Raw genomic sequence first — 22,623 nt, 5'->3', positions numbered from 1 at the left:
TCACTGACACTTACTGATTGCTAATTGCTTATAGTTCAACTGACATTTCAACTGTTTTCATATCTTCATCTTAATAACATGTCTAATGATATTGACTTGATTGTTTAAAACTGGGGCTTGTCTCTCACCATGACTTTACGCAGCTGGAACTTGCGAGCTCGTATGTCCTGCATCAGCATCTCAAAGGGTGTGAGGCTGAACTCGGTGGGCAGTGGGTTGAACGGCTGCTCCTGCACCTTCTTCAGCTTCACTCCCTGCCTGAGCTCCTTCATCAGCTGCACCCACAGACGTGCCTGAGATAGAAACAACGCACATCTGCATGTGACAACACTAATTTCCTGAGCCACACACACTGTTGCATTGTCCTCTCTGTCACACTGTGCCCTCGCTTGTTTCAACTCACCCAGTCTCTGTGTTTCAGTGCATCCAGTTCAGCTGTAGACCTGTCTTCCAGAGCTTCCTCTGTTGTGATCTTCTTCAGCATCTGAGTACCAACAGGCAACAGACACAATTGACTTTTTTTTACAATCACAAGCTTGTACATTGACAACAGCAGCAATGCAGACACCGGTGAAAAGCCTGAAGGGGCTATTTTCAATGGCGTTAAATGGACTGCAGTATTCTCATGTTAAAGCCCCCATGTGTACAAGTCGGTGTGAGCATCAGCTTGCATTTGTAAGAATAATGGACAGAAGTGATTTTACAGAACATTATGATGTCACAGTGAAGTTGACCTTCGACCTTTTGGATATAAAATGTTCTATACTTCATTTCATCCTTATACATATTTGAGCTAAATTGTGTCATAATTAGTGTTTGAATTTGTGAGTTAAAAATGTGTTTTGCGAGGTCACAGTGACCTATGACCTTTGACCACCAAAATCTAATCAGTTCATCCTTGAGTCCAAGTGGATGTTTGTGCCAGATGTAATATTGTAATAAATTGCATTCACAAGAATGTGAGATCACTGTGACCTTGAACTTTGACCTTTGCTCATCTGATTTTAATCAAGTCATCCTCGAGTCCAAGAGAATGTTTGTGCCAAATCTTACCAGATAGCTGAATGGTTAGAGCTATTACCATGTGTGCGCATAAGCTCTGAGAAGGCGAGTCCCCGGTTCAACTCCAGGCTGGCTAGACTCTACTTCATGTCATTTCCCCCTCTCTGTCCCTGCACTTCCTGTCTCTATTCACTGTCCTAACAAATGAAGACATAAAATGCCCAAGATATAACTTACTTATACATGAGGCCAAGCCCATGTTTTGTGAGGTCACAGGACCTTTGCCCTTTGACCACCAAAATCGAATCAGTTCATCCTTGAGTCCAAGTTTGTGCCAAATTTGAAGACATTCCCAAGACGTTTCTGATATATTTCGTTCTCAAGACTGGGAAGGACGAAAGAATGGACGCTGCTGTCACCAGCATAAAAACAAAAAGATTCTGCACACAGTGGCCTTAACCCAAATCACTCAACACTGAATAAGACTATTTGGAGGTAAAAGAAATAAACATGAGTGAGGGCACTTGAAGCGAGGGCATCCTAATACATGTGGCCACCACATTCTTCCTATAAATTCTTCCAATGAAGTCTGGCTAACCTGTAGGTTTCTTTAAAGGAAAACTATAGTTAGTTATGACTTGGGCTTTATTTTCATAGCTGAGGCCATTTGTTCAGTCAGTTATGAGAATAATGTTTGCAGCAAGGCATTTGCTGAGATCTTGGGACATGGTGACACCACTGAAAACTTGTCCCACTGACAACAGCCATGAACAGTCAGATGATCAGACAGTTTATAAAGCCGACAGGTTTAGATTAAGATTAGCTACAACTTCATTCAGAGGTAAAACCAAAACAGTGCAAATGTGATGTCGGTGATGATCCTTTACTGCAAAGACAAACCATGAGTGCACACGACTTAGTCAAGTACTGTAGGTCAAAGTTCAGTCTAGAGATCAGGCTGCAAACTGTGATGGATGTTTACAGCACAAACAAACTGTCATAATTTTACCTTTACTTTTATTTTCATTTTCAAATTAATTCAAGTAACCTCGGGGTTTGTTTATAACCTGTCTGATCAGATCTGTCGTGAGTTTCAGGGTTCAGCAGTTAAAGCTTTAATACCAGTGGAGCATTGTTTTTACTGCTGGGTTCTGTTTTTTGTTTGTGTGGATGCACATGGATACACACTTATTGTGTGGGGCAACGCAATCCACATTCCTGCTGACAGTTTTATGCTGTTTGACAGATAAACAGGTGTTGATGTGTTAAATGTAGTGTAATATGTGAAGAAATGTAGCAACGGTCCATTAAAGGCTGGGAAGAAGATGACTGATGAATTAAAAAAAGTCAAATAATCTGTTTTGTAAATATTTTATGAGGAGGTGAATGCAGTGTTAGACGCACAGTGTGTTTTGGTGAGAAACAGTGACTGAAAACTTCAAAATTCAGGGTACCTTTAACTTGTTGATACAAAATAAGGCAACGGCAAAAAACTTTCTTCATAACCAAAATGATAACTAAATAACTTACATATTAATCAAAGTATGACTCCATCTGCATATACTCATGTAAAAACAACAGCTTCCCGCACAGTGTTTCTGTTCAACAGAGGTAAACCACTGCAGTGACACTGGAGGGGAGCTGTGGATGTGCTTTCTTCAGTTGTCTATCAGTCTCTGCTCTGTAGCATGTGAACAGGAATAATAATATAGCAGGATCGAGATCATTTCAAATTCAGGGTGCACACACTGCAAGGTGCAGGCCACTGGGGGCAGCAGCAGTGAAAGTCAACTAAAGTAAATAAAAGGCCCATGTGTGTATTTCCATGAATTTATTCCCACAATATATTCTCAGTAATTATTAATATGAAATGGGTTAAGGGTTATGTTAACACACCTCCTTAGCATCTCTGATCTTGATGAGGAAGGTCTGTAGCTCCAGAGTCTCTACAAACAGAGCCCTGCAGACAGCCTGGTAGTGCTCTGGAGCCAAGCTTGGGTTGGCCAGACGAGAGGCACACATCGCCATCACCTGGCGGAATGTACACACCGGCCTTATCGCTTCCTCCTGCTCCTCCTCTTCCTCCTCTTCCTCCTCCTGCCCACTGTACCCCTCATCTGTTGTGCCATTACTGGCAGTGCTGACACCCTCTCCGCTCTGGTCCCCGCCAGCCATGCGTTCGATGAGGCGCTCCAGCTGTGGGCTGAGCTCCCTCTCCTCACTGTCGTCCAGTCCCCAGTCTAGAGCTTGGTAGATGGCCACTCCCAGCGACTGGACCAGCTGGAGGGATAGTTACAGGGGGAGACAGTTAGATTGGCCTGCACCAATAACATTTCCCATACCAAGTCTGTCAAAATTCAGCCTGAAAATACTCCTCATGATGTCTCTAATAATCAGGTTGGGATATTGTGTGACTGTGTTGAAGACATTTAAGTGATGGGATTTCGTGTACATACAGTATGGCAAATTTTGAAGTGCTGGCAGTAGTTGTCAGTAATTTGCTTTTCATGTCATCACCTCTCACCCTCAGCAGTGAAGAGTGACATGAAATTTACAATATGCCAAGAGGAGGAAGTCGATGGTGGACACAGTTTTAGAAGGGTAAAATGTATAGTTCAAAAAAAAAAAACCTAGAAAAAAAACTTATGTGGAAAATAAAGTTTCTATCACAGCTGATATGGTAAATTATGTTTAGCTATCATAAACAGTGAAGTACTTTGTGTTTCTCTGCTTCCTGTCTCACCTGACGCTCTGCAGTAGGTGGAGGAGGAGGCCCGTCATCTGGAGAGACAAAACAGGAGACACACAACTCATTGGGGACCTCAGACTTACACACTTCTACTCAAAGGACAATTCTGGGTGATTTCTGACTTTTCCATCCAAATGTTAAATATGAGAGTTTCTGATATTTCTGCAGAAACTGTGAAGTTAATTCACTTATGTTCACTGCTGAGCAGGACAACTCTAAAAATGCTGTAATTACTGTATTTTTCTTCTTCTATTAGTGAGCACCAGATTTTGGTGTCATATAAAACAATTAATTCTGTGACATTTTCAAAATACTTTGTGTCTTACAGTGTAATATGCTCCTGATTTTTTTTCTGCAAATACAGTTTCACATGAAAAATGCACATGCGCCTTTTGGACAATCACAACAGGAGAGACAGGTGCTGCTCATGGTTTCTGCTTTTCTGATTGAAATAAAGCTTTAAACCCACAGCTCTCTGCAGGACTGTTAAGAAAATACAATTAAACCTCATAAAGTCGAAACTGTAGATATGACTTAAAACAAAAATAATAAATATGTGAACTTTACAGGAACAATAAGGCCCTGCTCACACCTGCATTAACACACACACACACAGAGAGAGAGAGAGAGAGAGAGAGAGAGAGAGAGAGAGAGAGAGAGAGAGAGAGAGAGAGAGAGAGAGAGAGAGAGAGAGAGAGAGAGAGGGTTAGGAAGAACTGAGTGAGTCAATGCTGTGCACAGCTTTACAGTATAATGAGACTTTAGCCATTAGAAACAATAAATGGCCTAGGACACATTTGCATTCACACTGCTAAAAGAACATGGCCACCTCTGAATGTGGTCTGAGTGATCAGATCTGAAACGCGTCCTCAATGCGTCCTGGGTGCGTTCACACCTGAACTTGGAGCTGTTCACCTGTGATTGGATCACCTGAGACAGATGTTAATACCAGGACTGAACAGGGCCACAGTCAGCCTGTTTTCAGTCTTATACTCATTACATGTTCCTCCATCAGGGTTAGAATTAGGTTTAGAGTTAGGAATTCAGCTGGGATGGTTTAGATTAGTGTAAGGGGCCTGGGCATGCATTATGTTAGTGAGTGCCCTCATGAAGATAGAGGTACCGTGTGTGTTTGTGTGTGTCTGTGTGTGTGAGACAGAGGAAAGCTCTCTCTCCCTGCTCAGATGTCAGTAATGACACCCGAGAGACCTGAAACTCCTCGATCAGCAGCTCTCACTGCGGAGAAAGAGGAGACTGGACAGACTAGAGGAGCAGGAGACAGAGACAAAGAGAGACAGGGAAACAGCACCAGTGTAAACACCAGGGAAAAAAGAGAATCAAGTAAGTGGTAAAAAGAGAGAGAAGAGAGATCAGCAGAAAAAATAGTTAAATAGGGAGCACAGGCCTGGATGTGGTGATTGGTCGACCTACAACAGCAGCCTCTGCTGTCAGCAACAAAGTGCTGAGAGCAGGACATGAATGTCAGACAAACAGAGCATCACTCTGTTCCTTGTGTGAACACAGACGCTGCTTCAATCTGCAACAAAAGGCGGCAACTGACACTGAAGGAGGGCCAAGAAACTCTATTATTACTGCCCTTCCCACAGGAGTGAGTTGATAACATGAACCCCTGCAAACCTGCCAGACGGGTTCAAATAATGCACGACCGAGGTCACGTAGTGTAACCAATGATACTTCCTTCAGTTTCCCACAGTTACAGGTCAGCAAACACAGAAGACGAGAGGAATCTGCATGGAAAAGACTTCCAGCGGCCTCAAGCTTAGATCATGGAGAACACAATAAAGCAGTTAGTCACGTGGACGTGGAGAGGTCAGTTTCTCTCTGCTGAGCTGCAGAGATTCTCCAAAAGAAAGCTTCACAATCAAAACAAACTGTTTTCACTTTCAGGGCTGTTTTAAAGGTTTAGGTTATGAGTTCATGGAAGTGTTTATAGAGCACATTTGGGAATGCTGGTCGGACATTACCCAAGGGACAACAACACAAAGGGTCCATAAATTCCCTTATTAACACAAATACAATGGATTCAGCTATACAGTTTGTAACTTGTCAGTGTGGCTCGCTGCTGGAGCCCTGTTATTGTCATCCATCCATCAATTATGGAGAGCAGCTTGGCCTGGAGTCAAAATTGTGTCGTAACCTGTTGTAGTTGCTAATACAGGAACAACAGGAGGTTTCCCTATTTTATCTGCTTTATGCTTTATCTGAGTGACTGAATTCTCAACGTGCAACTTCATAACAATTCTCTCTCTCACTCTCACTCACACACACACACACACACACACATACACACACACACACACACACACCCAAGTTGGACTTTGCCATGTGTGGTCATGGAAATGAGGTCTGAGAGACTTAATTCAAAGAACCCACAAGGTGACAAGAGACGAAAAGGAAGAGGAGACCTGGTTATAAATGAATGAGAGGGAGGGAGAGAAAGACGGAAAGACACAAAAATGGAGAGAATGTTTTTATTAACAGCTGCCAACAGGAGTTACCTTTATCTCCAGGTACACAACAGGTGTAGTAGGATGTAGCACAGCTTTACTTACATGTCAAGTCAAAGTTGACCTTAGCTCTTCTCAAATCATTATGACAGCATTTATTGCAAGGGAGCAGAAACCAAGAGGGAATCAGAGGACATCCTGACTCCGCCTCCAACCTGATGCCTGTCACTGCAGCTGTTTATCATTTCCTGACCAGTTTGTGGGTTAGGTGTTGTTTTGTTTCATCTCATCAGTGAAACACTCTCATTTGGACTTGTATTTGTTTGAAGATGAAGAGGCCTGGATTCAGGCCTGTGCTTCTACATCAGACTCTGCTCTGAGGGATGTGGCTGACCTAAAATTACACTGTCAGACATTAATAGTCCAATGCAAGGAGCTTGGCAGTAATGTTACAACATTTAGCTCAAGCCTTAGCACAGACGAAAGAGTAGATTCCTCAGAGAATCAGGCTCTTTGAAACAAGTAGATTTTTGAAGGAATTCCTGATTCCTTTCATTTTTCTTAGGTGAATTTTCAAGGGGGTCATCTGGTTGAGATAATTTGAAACATAAGTAAATACATTTTGTCACATTAACAAAAATGTTAATGATGCCCTGGGACCCACATTCTGAGGCAAAAGAACTTTTTTTATTCAAAGTATTGTCTCTGAGATGGCACAACTGGAGCATTTAATGAAAGATTCGCTGACACATGATTAGAGGAGTCAATTCCCTGGTTACAATCTGTTCAGATATAGCAGACAGATGAATTGTTGATTTACACCAAAGGCCATTTTAGTGGAAAACAGCCCAATGACAGGGTGTATGGGGATCAATGTTACCATTTCCCCAAGCACAACCCTTCTTATAACAGCTCTGTACAGACTACCATATTCTGACTGATCATTTAGGGCCTAATGTACGGTGACCCTGAAGGTCAAAACACAACATTTCAGAAAACAAAATAACATTTCACAAAACAAAACAACATTTCAGATATGGAAATTTCAAACTCAGTTTGAAATTTGTGCAGAAACACTGTTGAGAGTACGCAGAAGAAACGACATGCAATTGTTGCCAGGCACTCAAGAGGTGTTGTCCTGCCCTTTCCATAATCTGAAATGTTGTTGTGTCTTGACCTTTTGGGCCACCATACTAACAAGAATAACTTCAACATCTCAGACACAAAATTGATTAGCTGCCACATCTGACTATAATCTGACTTCTGTGGTAGAGAAACGTACAAGAAAGAGTGAGGAGCAGAATCATATTTCAGCCATTAGTCCAACTGACTGGTCTCATTTGTTATCCAGTGATGATTCAGTGTGGATATTAACCACTGCTGACAGCCCTTAATAGCATCAGTATGTCAGTTAAAAGCAAACCAGAAGGTACAACTTCTCTGCCCTCACGAAGATCTAAGACGACAGAAGAAAGAAAGAGACCCTGCCCTGAAACGTTCAGGTGAAAACATAAGAAAAGTTAAAGCGTAGAGCATCTGTCATTCTTTTCGCTGAGTGAGGGATCTCATCGCTGCTTCACAGAGCAGCTAGTGTGGATGTAGACTCTGTGTCTTGTTGTCCCCTGTTGAAATGTCCGACCAGCATTCCCAGATGTGCTCTATTAACATGTCCATGAACTCATAACCTAAAACTTTAAAAAACAGCCCAGAAAATGAAAATGGTTTGTTTTTATTGTGAAGCTTTCTTTTAGAGAAATCACTGCAGCTCAGAGGAGAGAAACTGACCTCTCCACATTCACATGACTACCTGGTTTATTGTGTTCAGACAGACACTTTATTCATCTCCTAGGGGACATTCAATTGTGCAGCAGCTTGCTCATATATGGAGTTTAGGTTTAAGTCTGTGTCATGATCCTCTGCCTTTGGCTGAGGTGTTACACAGTCTGACGGCAGTGGGAACAAAGGATTTCCTGAAAGGATGAAGATGGAGTGAGTGAGTAGCCATCCACTCTCTGCAACATTCCTCAACTCTTTCTTCAACCTCAACTTTTGATGCTGCTGCTATCCCTCATGTTCCTCCACTTGTTGTGGCTCATCCTCCACTGCCCTCTACTACTGGGCAGACTGGGTGTAAAATCGTCATCATCTGTTACATCATCAGACTGCAAAGTAAACCTGTGTGGAAAATGCTGCTCCCTGATCCATGCAGGTTGAGCAACATGTCAACAACTGCCCTATGTCAGATTTATTCAACTCAAGAGTAGCATGCAGCACGCTTTCATGCACACCCTGAATGACAGTTGCACAGGGACAAATTTTATATATTTGCTGACAGTGAACTGGGATTTGACCCAGTATACTGATGGACAATGGGACTGTGGTATGGGGGAACCAAAAAGTGCATTTCGTCGTTCCTTATGATAGGGGTGGACGCCCCATTTTCTGCCCCATAGTTGTTTGGAATATGGCTTTGACGGTTGGCTAATGCTACATATTTCCCCCTCTTGTCAAACACAAGTATTATGTTTAGTTCGTCAAGGATATGACTGAGGACTTATCATTCTACTGACTACCATGTGAAATGTCTCAAGTCGAAGTTAGCTGAGGGTGGTGCAATTGTGGCAGTGCTGTCGATATTCAGAAGGATCTAGATCCTTTCATTTTAGCATCAACACTCTACTTGAAACATTTCAAATGAAACACTTGAACAACTGGATAAAATCTTATTGGAATAACTGCAGCCAAAGGGTCAACTTAGGATCCTGCTTATCAAATCCTCTCAAGTACAACTTTGGGGTCTCCGAAGGCTCTATATTGGGACCTCCTGTTTAGTGTATATGAATGCCTTCAGCTTATGTATGACAATGGTGAATATGCTCATGCATCTCGTAAACAGGAAGCAGCTGATAAATCAGTAGAGGCTCTGTCAAGTATCTCTGAATGGTTGACTGCATCCTATTTGCACTTAAACATTAGTAAAAGCAGGCTACCTGTATTTTTCTAAAAACACTGACCCCTCTCAACAAGTAATTAGAGAAAAACACTGACTGGTTGACTGATTGATTGGCAACAATAAGGTATTTTATAAACTATTGGAATTGGTGGAACTTTGGCCAATGGCTGTGCTTCTCTCAAAATACTGCCAAACCATGCTGATGTCATCTGTCCCACTTTCCTCTTTTCTTGTTTACAACATGTGGGCATTAGTGCAGAGAGGGGGGGGCTGCCATCTGCGGGGGCTGTAGCCCCATCAAGTGGCAGGAGGTTGTGTAACATCTTAGATGCAACAGTTCTGCTGCAATGTTCAATGATTACATATAAAAAATGAGCTTGAATGGCTAGTATATTTGGTGCTGACTAGCAAGGGCAATGTTGTATCTCTTGACGGTGCAGCTGGCGCACTACACCGGGGCCCAGTAGCTGTCAAGGCGCCCATCACACTTATGGTTTTGAATCTGTCTTTTATACTTTTATTGCCCTTGTTGAAATTTTCCCAAACACTAATTTAATTTGATTACTTTCTTCCCAAAGTTACAAGGCAAGGCTTTCTGGGCAATCCTGTCCAATGAGTCCAATGAGCTTACTCCCTGTCATTTGTAATAACTTGTGTGAGTGGACGTCAGCTTCTCTCTCAACCTTTTAGCAATAAGCGAGTTCTGCAGCAAATGGATGATTCACTTGGCAATACAATGTTTAGCAAGCCCAAACAAAAAAGCGGTGCTCAGAAGAGGAAGGATAGAAGACAATATCAGGAGTTTCCTGCTGACGTGAAGCCGGAGGCTAATGTTAGCTGGACTGGCTAAACTCTCAGGAATTTGGACTTGAGCCGTGTTGTTAATGACTTTGCTGAGTGAAGGCCTGGCGGATGAACTTCTAATGACTGAGTACTGGTTTGTCTTTATAGAGCAGAATCAGTGATTTAAATCTACACCAATGTAACTGTTACCTCTCATATGGTGGAAAATGCGCAGCTGCTGTGATCTGGGTGTGTGTAATAACATGTGGCCACTGCATCATTGATGATGAATTCTATAAACACAAGTGATTGTGTGATCAGGTGACGTCATTCATTCATAGACCTATAAAGAGTTGTGCTTTTCTAAATGGCTGTTTGTTCTATGCTTACAGACAGAGTGTAAGCTAGCTTTGTGTTGATCTGTTAGTGTTGGCTGGATAAAGCTATTTCAGATGTTTGATAGTTGCTGTGGTGGTTTGAGTCCAGGACAGGCTGTTAGAGAAGAGTTTATTAATTTGACACTAAGGCGGCTGTCCGATATATATATATATATATATATATATATATATATATATTATATATATAATCTCATCACACCGAAGCCGGGAACTCAGGTGACAGGCTGATGTGGGCAGGCACTTTAATTGAACTAAATCTGGCTTACATTAGGTGGACGGATGAACAGCGAGGTGAGTTGACAGGCGAACTGGTTCAAGAGAATGAGAAAGCGTTTTTTTCTACAGTGTCCTCGTCCAGGAGGTTTTTACCTGGAGCTGAATTATCTACAGAGGTCTCCTCCTCTCCAAAACAAACACACCAAGTGATTATAAAGCACTAAAAGGAAGTTAACCTTTAAATTCAGTGTTTTGCCAACACTGTACGGCGGACACAGGACATCAGGTAGGGGTGGGGAGCTTAGACTGTAATCTAACTAACTACCTGCTAATTTATGAACCAGACATTTTAGAAGTTTTTACCAGCAGCCAAATTATCCACAGAGGTGCCCTCCCTCCGAACCAAACAGACCAGGGGATTAAAACAGTTAGAAACACCAAAGAAAGCAGTGTTACTCTAAAAATTAGTGATTCACCAGAGCTGTATGGCAGACACGGGACATCAGGGAAGAGCTGAGAGCTAAAACTGCTAATCTAACTACTAACTTCTGAACCAGATGTACGGGAGTTTTTTTACCAGCAGCCAAATCATCCACAGAGGTGCCCTCCTCTCCATAACAAATGGACCAGGGATTAATATCTCAAAAATATATAACATAGATCTAGTCATTTGTAGACATTTGAATGTGAAAAAGTTACAAAAACTTTAAAAGACAAAAAAAACCCCCCAAAAAACATGAAAGTCTCGGAATTATTAAAAACAAAGCAAAAACTGAAGTGGAGGGAGGGACCTCTCAACATGCTGGGTGATTATCTTCAGAGCGGCTGTGAGGCCTGTTGTTACATCCAGACTATCAAGAGGAGGAGTGAAGCAGGGGCAGGCTGTCTTCTTTGGATTTTATAAGGCTCAGTGGACTCACTTGAACATCCTGTTATGTGAACACTGCCATGTATCAAAGCCCCTCTCTATGTGGCAGAGTGCTGCTGCAACAGGAAAACCTTGCAAATTAAATTGACGGGAATCTCATGTTTCAACTATGCAAAGCAAGCTAAAAACTACTCTTTGTCTTTCATCTTGAAAAAAAGCAGTTGACATTTGGGTGATGCAAGCTTTTTACCTGATGGGAGTATTATGTATCTGGACTTTGATTTCCTGCCTGCCTTAAATACACTCAGTGAATCACCTCGCACTTTAGCCTTGTCCTGCAATGCCTTTAGCAACCTTTAAACAGGAAGTGTAAGGCGCTTCATTTCAAACTGAGGTATTACTGTAGATCTGATCACTTCTATTTATTGCTCACAGATTAAGAAGCAGTTGGACTGATGCAGGAAGAAGATATCCAAGTAAATTAGATGACAAATCAGGAGCTTTTCAGCAGCTCTGACCTATACAGTCAAACTGAGCACTCTGAATCTGGGGCAGTGCAGCTGCAGTGAGCACCATCAGTTCTTGTGAAGAACAATATGACTTCTATTAGACCTACTTATTCTTAATTCTATGAACGAGGCTGAAGGTATTGTACCATTAAAATGATCCACACTCACATAAGAGCAGCACTACACTGGATATAGGATAGGACAAATGTCAGGGGGGTTGGGTCATGTTATTGGGGGTTGATTACGGAGAGGGAGTTGTGCGTTACAACGCTCACCAGAAACATCCAGTGTCTGACTGATCTGCTCCCACAAATAGGCTTTTCTGTCTTTGTTGTGATAATTCCTATCTGACACATCATACAGCTCAGGGTGGATAGACACAGCTTCTTAGTCAGCAGGGTGACAAGCCCATCCCCTCTCACTGTTTGCCTGAAAAGGAGATACACCACTGCCTTTCTGAAAATTTCACAGTTTGGGTGAAAATAAGTAAGGCTCTAATCTTTTTCATTATAGTTACAATAATAAACACGTGGTTAAGGTTGTGGAACAGTCATGGATAAAAGAAACAACAATGATTATTGGTTTCTAATGGGAATCCATCAGCAATGTTTTGCAGACTCATCCATCCAGCCCAAACTGTCCCAAACTGTCACCGTCCTCCTCCGCTAGAGGTCACCTAACGATAAAACATAACTATGGGATGTAATAAGCAGCCCATAACCTAAGGGCTCATTTCATTTACAGAACATCTCACTTCAAGGTGATATGTCAATGTGGCCTTTACAGCTTGTTCTGCAACTCTCTACCTCAAAGTGGGAAAAATTTAGCTTTAAAAAAAGAATTACCTGGAATCACCACTTCATGGTTGTATGTCTCTGCAACTCAGAGTAGTTTCACATTACATCCCCGTTTATCCAAAATCATAGAAAATATTCACCATTTGTGTGAAATTTTGTCATAATTGCTGTGTGAAGTCTTGAGTTATGACTGAAAAACATTTTGTGCAGTCAGAGTGGCCTTTGACCACCAAAATTTAATCAGTTCATCCTTGAGTCCAAGTGAATGTTTGTGCCAAATCTTGAAGAAGTTCATGAGAATGACAACCTGAAAACAAAATGCTGTTGTCAGCACACAGACATAAAAAATATGCCATACTCAGATTTGTGACATGTCATGACTATTTGTGATGTAAACATGAGTTTCAAGGCCAGAAATTATGTTTTTGTAATTTTAATAGTTTTTTAACCAGGAGTCAAATTATCCACAGAGGTGTGCGTATTAAACGGACCAAGGAATTGAAACCTAAAGATCAATGATTTTATGATGCTTCTCAGCAGACATGGTGTCTTCGAATGGCTGGAGACTGAGACTTCTTACCTTTGTTTTTTTTGATAACTTATGAACCAGACGTTCAGAATGATTTTACAGGCACACTACAGAGTTGCTAATCCACCAAGCAGGCAAGTCCTGAGACTCTTTACTGCAGGTCATTCCTCCTCTCTCTGTCAGTCTTTACTGGTTTTTACCGGCAGCCGATGAGAAACAACGAATAGAGCAGTTTCACTTTAAAAATAAGTGATTTGCCGGCGCTCTTCAGCGAACACAGGGCATGTCACAGTTGATGCATGGATGAGTGGATGGGACCTGAGCTGCCTTTTGCCTGGTGTTTTCTCTGATAAGTTAAGATCCAGACATCTGATGACAAAAAACAATCCAAAATTCCTTCATCCACTTAAAGGATATAGTTGAAAACGACCAAGGTGTAAAAAGCAATGACGATGCTTTTTTTAAAAAAATCATTATTGAAAAACATCAAGGCGAACCACAACACTGACGCATGCACATAAGGGATATGACATCACTGACATGCGACCAAATGAAACAGAGCGTTACCATGATTAAAATCAGTATTTCTCTGGTTTGGGAATTGCTAGAAACGTTTGGGATCATGTAAGTGCATATCTCAAAAAAGATATAACATAGGGCTAGTCATTTGTAGATATTTGAATGTGGAAAAATTATATAATATAACTTTAATGAGGTGCATAATTTTCTAGGGAATATACTGTACATCCTTTTCCTAATTAAAGTTGGCCTAAAGTTGTTGCTTCATAAATTCAACGGTGTTTACAGCACAAAAAGGGCTTTACAAGCTGCAACTAAAATACTTGCAAGCAAAAATACACAGATTTGCCAAATTAGAAATTACACCCAACTTTGTGCATCACTTAGTATTAACTGAGGAAGTAATGTGTGCCAAATGACAGCTTGCTCCTGAAACCTCTTATATAGTAGCAAAATAACATTCTCTTGCTTACATGAGCTTATTCCAGCACCATGATTCAGTTTCTCTGAAGGGGGAAAGAGCCTGAGTCTCTGCAACAGCTGATGCCAGTGATGTCAGTAATCTGCACACATGCTCATACGCTCTCATGCTTACCAACACGGGCTGTCTGTCATGTTTCATACCAGAGGAGGCTGAAGAAGAGGAAATGAAAGCAAGACTGTTGGCGAGTCCGGCTTTCTCTGAACACTGTGCTGCTCACTGCTCTTACTGTATGTTTGAATCCAAAACCCACATTTACTTTGGTAATCAGAGTGAATCTGCAGCATGCCAGTGAGGACGAGATGTTTTTCTCTGTCGTCACCTGGTGACTCATCAGGTGGATGTTGTGTGTGTAGTGTAGTGGATTGACATTCACTTCCTCCTCCTGCGCAGACTCTTGGACAACTTAATGAGATTTAAATTTCCAGGAAACAGAAATTGATCTCATCATCCATGTAACCTGCTGCACATACTAATGCTACAACATAATGTATATCTACATTCCCAGGATGGAGCAGCATGTAAACAGTAACATTTGGATATAAAGAACTAATATTCCTCTCATTTCGACTTGTCACATCCCCATAGCCAACTTGTTTCTCTTGTGATTGACAGAATCACACATATCAATTACAGCTGCCTTTTACCAGCTTCTGATTGGCTGAAACATCAGGTGTGTCAACTACACATGACTGAGAGGGCCAGACCACCAACTTAGTGGACCTGGTGGTGAGACTGAAAACCAAAGGTGGATTGACAGAGTCAAGTATAGGATGGAAACAATTACTTTATATGATAAATAAAATTGATGATGATCATTTGGATAAAACACGTAATAATTTAAGTCAGTTCACAAGCAAAACTGTCAAATAATAATTCTTTACTGTAAGAACTTGTGCCTTTTCTCTTATTCATATCTTTCAGAATTGAATACCTCAGGATTATTAATTAGTTACTTCATATTTTCTGGTCATGTCATCAGGTAAAGAAATGTTGAGAGGAAACATACCATTTTTAGCAGTTTAATATTTGTGATCAATAAACATAATCAGACAGGGCTCTTCCATTCTGCGAGGTTAGGGTTAGCTACCTTAGCTTTCTAACTACCTTGAGAGCCAGCAGCCTCTAATGTTTGCTACGGCCATAGCTGAGAGAATGGAAACCATCCTCCCCTACTTGTTTTAAAAGGTGGATCAGTGATGTGGTTTTCTGATAAGGCACTGCTCCCTAGACACTGGTTGTAAATTTATACAAATTTGGGGGTCTCTCACTGACTGCATGTTGATTTAAGTGTCCCACTGAATGTGTTTATTTGTACTGAGCACATTCACTGGACATCACCAGATCAGGCCTATGAAAGCACTGTTTTAGCCCCTACAGCCATTATATATCAATGTCCAAACATAGGCTTAGCTGATGCATGGACATTACTTTCTCATTGTTATTCTGTCAGAATTTAATTGATTGATTAATTGATTTGTTTTCTTTTTATAACTGTGCATGTGATGGGTTGGGTGTTGTGTCATGTGAGTTGTTATTTTTGGGGCATTTTCTGCCTTTATTTGGAGATGAACAACAGAGAGGTGAGAGGGTAGAGAGAGTGATATTTAAGATTCTGCTCTATTTCAAATTTAAGCAAATTTGGGGCATTGACCAAAAAGGTCAGATTTACTTGAGTTGTCTTCCTTCCATTGATGCATGTGTTCAGATGTTCAGGTGGTTTGATCTACTCATCAGATGCTTGTTCAAGTAGCTAAACTTGCAGCCAGTGTTATATTATAGGGCTGTAAGGGCTGAAAGTATGAGAAGTCAAATTTTTATTTTTGGCAAAGAGGGGATTTCACAGTGTTAAATCGTGGCTAGACTAAAAGTTTCTAAGGGGGCAGGGCAGTGAACTCTGAAACACTTTGCAGAAACTGGATCAGGCAGACCACAAGTGACCACACCATCAGAAGATCAATACACTGAGCTTAGTTCCCTGAGAGACAGAAAAAGCAACTTCATCACAGACACAGACATTTCTAAATAAAGAACGCAAGACTCCTATCAGCAAAAGTCCTGTCAAAAGAGGATGAGGAGCAGGGTCTGAACCACTTCTCAGGAGGGGAAACGGGGGCAAACACTCGTGGTGGGCTAAGAAATACCAGCATCTCACAGTGGATGGCTGGAAGAAGTCCTGCTGACTGAGGAATCCAAGTGTGAGATGTCTGGCAGTAACTGAGGGCTGTGTGTAAGGAGACCAACAGGACAGAGACTGATACCACACAGGATCAAACCCACAGCGAAACATGGTGGTGGAATATTCACCAAACCTACTTCCTCCTGACCAAGGGGAAGTCCCACTCCACTCCTCAGAGACATGCTGCACCGTCTGGTTTGCCCCTCTGTGGAGAAGATTTATAAAGGAGCAGGATACCAACCCAAACACACCTCGAAGCTTTGCATGAAGTCCTGACTGTCACTGGCTTTCCTCCACAGTCACCTGACCTCAACCCCACTGAACATTTATGGGGCACTTGAAGACTGAGAGAGAAACACCACAGTCAGACCTGTGGGACACTGTCAGATCATGCTGGGATAATATGCATCATCAGGTTTTGTGGAATCCATGCAGAGCGAGAGTCTGCCGTCATTTCAAAGATTCAACTTTGTTACTGTTAAGCTGATATTATCATTTGTAATAGAAATGTGTTGCTGAATCAAATTCAAATTGAGCAGATGTTTTTCATAAGACAATAAAATCTCAGTATTTCAACATTTGATATGTTGTATTTGTTCTATTTTCTGTTAAATATGGGTTTACATGAGTTAAACATCATTGCATTCTGTTTTTATTTACGTTTTACACAGTGTCCCAACTTTTTTTGGAAACAGGGTTGTATATAAATAAATAACAATAACCAGGAAAAATATGAGCAACATTCCAGCAGCTTTGGTCACAGAAACAATGTGATGATCCCAAAGGACATTCTTCATATCTTATGGTATGACCTGAACTATCATCTAAATATATTGCTCTGCCATTTGAAAGTATACTGGTTTTAAAGAAGGTCCAGGCTTAGGGCCAGTGTTGTAGAGTGAGCTGTACAAAGTCAATAAAAATAATCTGCATTAATGAAGAAGTTTGGAACTCAGTTGTTTCCTCTGCAGCTCGGCTGTCTAAAACTGACACACTGATTTGGGTTGAATTTGGGCACTTAAAGAAAAGAAAATGGCCCTGTGGCTGACTGGCTGCATTAATAATGCAGACAGACTGACTGTAATAGACTCCCTTCATGCTGGTTAAGGGATTTACACCACTGCATTGATATGGACTGTTTTTACTTATGGATCAGCGGAGCAGAAACCAATACAGACTACAAAGATAAACAACTGTGTTAATGAGCAGTGAACATCTCCTCACAGTGAAGGCTGAGAATGAATGATCACAGTGAAGTGATGCAGCTGTTAACTGCACAGTTCACCAGATCTAAACAGGTTCCAGTGTCTCTCCTAAGGTCCATGACGGAGAACTGGGTCCCTCAACCGTAGCTTTGACAAAGCATGAATTTTACAACTGTTAAGTAACAAACTAATAATGTTTTCAGATTGTTGCCCAGCATCGTTCACCGTTGTGTGGAGACAAACTGTGAACTTTTCCTCTTAAGATTTCTAAACAGGTGCTACATCGCTGTAACCGTCTGGTTGTGACAACTTGTTACTCAGTCAACAGGAGCGGGGACAACAGAGATTGGATCGCTCTTCTCGACAGTCCTGCTTTTCTCGACGTTTCTCGCTCATTTTGTTAATATCTATTTGTCCCTCTCTGGTCTCTTGGCAGGAACTAAGCACACAGTAATTCAAATACTCTGACTGTATGTTGCTTTAGTGCAAAGGTACAACACACGTACAGACCATGACCTCTGAGAAGCTTTTTGTGACTTTGAACATTATTTGGTGCAATAAGCTACAAGCAGTACTTAAAAAAAAAATCAGTTTCTGGAAATAATGACTGTTATTCCCCAAGATTTTTGCAATAAGAGGTAAAAAATTGGAGATTTTATTTAAACAAATGCTATGTGGTTTATTTGATTTATGCTCAATTATATTGTGTCTCTCAAGGGTCTCCAAGCAACTATATGTAATACAAAGCCTAAATAAAACCTTTTTAAATGAAGTTATCTCTGTGCTTGTCATACTCCTGGAACAGATTCCAAGGGCCCAGTCTCCAGTATGGCCATAAATACTTCCACACAGTAGGATATTATGCAGTCGGCTAAAATCAGGGGAAGAAACAACTAGAAGACTGCATAAAATCCTTTGGGCTTCCAGCCCCCCTTTGAAGTCTCCAAAACAGTCTTTGCAAGAGGGGATGCTAGGGTGAAGCTGTGCTTTATGAATAATTAACCATTTACCGGCATTATACAAGTCATCCTTGTTGGCATCGGGAGTGCAACAAAATACTGACATTGCTGTCTGGATTAAAATACAGTGTCTGTCTGTGTAAGGTCAGCTCAAGGTTGTCCAGTACTCTAGACTAAGGTCGATTAGGCAGGAATATAATGTTGTTTGAGACGGGACAGGATAGCATCGATGCTTCTGGTTCTCTTCAATGAATAGTGTGTTCCACTGTACCAAACTCCGTGGGAAATTCGAACAAATTAAAGTGCCGTCGCCTTTCATTAAAGTTTCCCACATGGTAAACCAAGATGTATGGTCTTTTACAAAAACTGGAACACATTCTTAAATTCCGCGCTGATATGGTCAAAAAACAAAATGCTATTTCGTAAAATTCTTAACATTAACACCGGCTCGCACTGTTCGCTGCCGCTCATCGTGGAGTAGTTTATTGGAGGAACACAGTGGGAATCAGGCGGACCAGTTGAAAAAGTCGAGATTTTATACGAAGAAAGTTTTGATTCGTGTTTATTATTTTATGCCGAATTAATAATGGCCCCTAATATTTTAAATACAATATTGCATCAAATTGTAAGCGCTGACTTACTTTGAACAGCACGGACACATTGTTAAAATTTACTTTTTCATAAACGAGTTTTGCGTTAGGGCTATTACAAACAAGCCAACGGGCAGATGGAAGTTGGGGACAACAACGGTCAGCTATCCTACCGTTGTCTTGGGGCTCCGGCTGTAGCGACACGGTTCCGTCCCTGTGCAGGAGGATGGATGACGGGTCCTTCACCCGGCTGCCTCTCCCGGGCGGCGGGCGGGGCACCCTCAGCCCGCTGCAGCACTGGTAGCACACCGCCCATGCCTGCTCCTCGTTAATGGGCTGCTCGTAGGACTTCAGCACCTCCTCCAGAGACAGTTCCCGGGGCTCGGCCAAGTCCCGCACCTCTCCGCGGTCCGTGGGGGCGGTTACCCGTGAATCCCCGTCCTTGACGCTTCTGTTGGTGGATCTGGCCATGGCTGTGATGGCGTGGAGCCCATTCTTCACTCCGTAGGCTCTAGGGCCATTTATGCTATCTTGCCTCCTGCCTCGGCCCGGTGTCCTGTCCGCCTCTTGACGTCCACTGCCACTCAGCTACCGCAGCTGCACCTCGTTACCACAACAATGTCAAGCTAGCCACAGTAAACGCAGAACTTCCGGTATGAGTTTATATTTAAAAAAAAAAAAAAAAAAAAAAAAAATGCCAACCCGGTAATCCACATGTTGCAACTTTTTGTCAGTTACTTTGAAGTATCGAAGTAGATGACAAACTTTAAAGTAACACCGTCAATGACAAACGTGAATATAATCTGACGTTTTTACTATGGAGGTGCTCTTGAGCCTGGCATCGAGTTTTCAGCTGATCGAGCCCAACAGCAGAAGTCTGTTTAGGTCTAATATCATTGAACCTCTTACACTTATGCACAAAGGCTACATATTAGGTGCGTGCCATCAGTTTCAGTTGCCCTTGTGTGGTTTTATTTTGAAAGTAAATCTACCTCACTTCCGATCATGGTTTTATTAATTCGCGCACTTGATTTGAAAACAGGCTTGTTGCCATGTCAGCAAGTGAGAGGCGACGGGATCTGCGGGAAATCATCAACCAAGTGCCGGGGAGGCAGGCGTTGGTCTTCTAACCTAGCTGTCCCATTATCCGCCCGTTAGGCCGCCTTCAGTGGAGAGGAGGTTGTTGGAAATGTTCACCTTCATTAATCCGTTCTAATATATTATTTTATCACAGTTTTACAGAGTGGGAAGAGAGCGTTTGACAGCAGGTGCACCACTTTTCTCTTTCTGACAGCTCGTTTCAGTACTGTCAATTGTAAAGAACAAAGTCAAACTTCCGAGCATATCTTTCAAAATAAAGCCGTTATTCCTAAATTAGCATGCTGCAACATTTCAATAATTGAATCTCTTTAAATACACACCTGATTAATTAAACACACACACACACACACACATATATATATATGTGTGTGTGTGTGTGTTTGTGTGTGTGTTTAATTAATCAGGTGTGTATTTAAAGACACACACATATATGTGTGTGTGTGTGTGTGTGTGTGTGTGTATAGATGTTTTAGCTGTTTTACCTTATTAATGTCAAATCATTTTAAATTTCTGCTTTACATGAATTTGATAACACTCACATAACATCTGAGCTTTCAGCAAAGATTTTATTGAAAGACATTTCTTAGCATATTGTCATACAGGTAATGAATGCAATGCTTTTGACCATCAAACTGTGTCCTTGCATGCACCACAAAGGACAGCTTACGTGATCTCAATGAGAAACTGCTCTGTGAGCTGACAAATTGTGGACAAAGTTATTTATCTCTAGACAGTTTTATATCTCTGCAAACTGATTTTCCCTGCATTCCAAAATAACTGCAACCAGGTATGTGATTTAGAGTAAATGGTATTGTCACAAATTCAGAATTTCACTCCATTTTTCAAGGGAGTGTGATTGACATATTAATCTTCACATCTTTGGGACTTAAATTTAAAATTCTGACTATCAAAACCATCCCAAATCCCCTACATAGCAACAGATGAGGTGCTGAGGGTGTCAGTTGACTGGGGGAGTATGGAAAGGCCATGTTTTTTGTGGCTCTTATGTGAAAAATGCAATATAACAAAATAAATTAACACAATAAAAGACATTGATATTGTACAAAAAAGATTAACCAAGGAGCAACCGCCACAGCTGCTGCCTCCATGGGAACTCGCTTTTAAAAATTTTAATTCTCTCTAGATTTTAAGAATCACTGTTCAGTTAAGAAGCCATCAGGTTAAAATGTTCATTTGTGAAATTTTCATTTTGATTGACAGGTGTTTCAGACAGTCACAATTATAATGGCTGTCATTTGCTGGTTTCACCCCAGCTTCACCTAAGTTTTCTTCCCTTTAACCAGATTTGAATTTTCCTCATCCTCATCAGTGTTTTCTACAGCCAATGGTTCAGTTAGAAGTGTTAATAGTGTTAATAATCCTGTGTCTGCTCATCAGCCAATTAGCCATAAGTCACAGATGTTCTCCCCTGCATTCAACAGTAGTTTTCTGTACTTACGTTCAATTTGCATGACGACCCATTTATGGTGGCACCAGCATGAGCTCTTGCAGAATGCTTACAGCAAAAAAAACAAAAAAAAAAAAAAAGAAATAGAAATAGAAAAATATGGTAGTTCTTAACTGATAAACTCAGTATTAACATGCTTTTACACAATAATATTCAAAATTAACTATAATCAACTGAATTTCATTAGAACATGTGATACACTTTAAATTATTAAAAGCTTTGTGCAGCTCTCAAAATCCCATAGAGGTCCAGGAGTAGAAGGTAGAGGATGTTTTACATCATGTATGGTTCTTTATTCCTTCACAGGATCCTCAAGAAAGTTAGCTTTTATTTTGAAGGAAAAATCACCTGGTTTCCTATTTTACTCTGGCTCCCTGTGCTATCAGGTTGCAGCATCCTTTGTCTGCATTTTCATTCCAGCTGCAGCTGCAAGAGCTTCGATTAGAGCACGGAACCTGAACCAAAATCTCACAAATGGAAACCAACTACCACTCCTTCAAAATTCTGGATGTCTTTTAAAGCTCCTTGTATTTCACATCAGAACCCAGAATTATGTTATGTGAGCAGAAACTGTTTAGAAGTCCATGTATGCTTTCCAACCACATGAACAATTGTGCTTGTTTTACATATCTCAAACGTTCTGACATTTAAATTTAGAAGAAAGTAATGCAAGTGCAGCACCAAAATAATTTTTGCCAGAATCTGAAATCCCCTTTTGTGTGTTGCTTGCTGAGATGCAGTGGAAGGACAGTAACAAAAAGAGGGAATTTCCCACTAAAAAGATTATTTGTGGAAGATTCCTATTTAGAAAGCTGTTGGGGATGAAATATAAAGGCACACAGTGTAACC

The 22,623-nt window shown here is 41.2% G+C and overlaps 1 protein-coding gene across 5 annotated transcripts in view; it reads right to left on the bottom strand.

The window, feature by feature from the left end:
- The window catches only part of spire2 (spire-type actin nucleation factor 2), a 41,082-nt gene extending 20,936 nt beyond the window's left edge, over positions 1–20,146 (bottom strand). For 2 of the 5 annotated variants that reach the window (XR_011692734.1, XM_071489853.1), the window contains exons 1-5: positions 19,379–20,145; positions 3,746–3,783; positions 2,899–3,282; positions 404–484; positions 129–293 (exon numbers count right to left, since the gene is read on the bottom strand). Coding sequence is in view for 3 of the 5 variants with exons in the window: in XM_071489853.1 (XP_071345954.1) it covers positions 129–293; positions 404–484; positions 2,899–3,282; positions 3,746–3,783; positions 19,379–19,676 (966 nt within the window). In the remaining 2 variants the exon portion in view is untranslated. Of the gene's footprint in view, positions 1–128; positions 294–403; positions 485–2,898; positions 3,283–3,745; positions 3,784–19,378 lie in introns of all 5 variants that reach the window. The other 3 variants (XR_011692739.1, XM_071489840.1, XM_071489863.1) reach the window with 3 other exon arrangements.
- Between the last annotated feature and the right edge of the window lie 2,477 nt (positions 20,147–22,623).

Source organism: Trachinotus anak, unplaced genomic scaffold (assembly GCF_046630095.1).
Source record: "Trachinotus anak isolate AG129_WGS33_773 ecotype Australia unplaced genomic scaffold, CSIRO_AGI_Tana_v1 ptg000002l, whole genome shotgun sequence".
Taxonomy (NCBI): Eukaryota; Metazoa; Chordata; class Actinopteri; order Carangiformes; family Carangidae; genus Trachinotus; species Trachinotus anak.
This window is presented reverse-complemented; position numbering and strand designations above follow the sequence as displayed.